Source organism: Eimeria mitis, genomic scaffold, assembly GCF_000499745.2.
Source record: "Eimeria mitis Houghton genomic scaffold, Emh_scaff237, whole genome shotgun sequence".
In the NCBI taxonomy this organism is placed as follows: domain Eukaryota; phylum Apicomplexa; class Conoidasida; order Eucoccidiorida; family Eimeriidae; genus Eimeria; species Eimeria mitis.
In genome coordinates, this window is record NW_013570705.1 from 4,480 (window position 1) to 4,962 (window position 483).

Sequence of the window (483 nt, forward strand, 5' to 3'; positions counted from 1 at the left end):
TGTCTACACGGCTGCCCAGGGGGCCGGGAGCGATCGGAGGCCGCTGAGGAGCGTTAAAGGCTGGTGGTTGCTGCTGTTGCTGCTGCTGCAGCTGCTGCTGCTGCTCTAGTAGGGCCTGCTGCTGCCGCAGCCGCGCCACAGCATACGGACCCTGCAGCCCTGCCTCTGCTTGCGAGCTGTCTGCATGCTGCTGCTGCTGTTGCTGCTGCTGCATTGCAGCAGCAACGACAGCAGCAGCTGCAGCAAGACTTCCTGGTCCCGGCAGCTGCAAACGTGCGTCTGTGACGGGATGTTGCTGCTGCTGCTGCTGCTGTTGCTGCTGCTGTTGCTGCTGCTGCGGTCCCCCTGTCGCCATGAGCTGCGAAAGAGCAGCAGCAGCAGCAGCACGTGCAGGGGCACTGGAGCGCACCGAATGTACTTGTGCTGCCAGCGCATGCAGCTGCTTTTCCGTCATTTCGCTGGTGAGCAGCCGCTGCAGTGACA

The 483-nt window shown here is 63.4% G+C and overlaps 1 protein-coding gene across 1 annotated transcript in view; it reads right to left on the bottom strand.

Moving 5' to 3' along the window:
* EMH_0004730 (uncharacterized protein) overlaps positions 1-483 on the bottom strand; it is a gene marked incomplete at both ends in the record, with an annotated part of 7,620 nt that overhangs the window by 161 nt on the left and 6,976 nt on the right. Inside the window, one exon of the mRNA XM_013496906.1 lies at positions 1-481. Within this exon, the coding sequence (XP_013352360.1) occupies positions 1-481 (481 nt within the window). The remainder of the gene's footprint in view (positions 482-483) is intronic.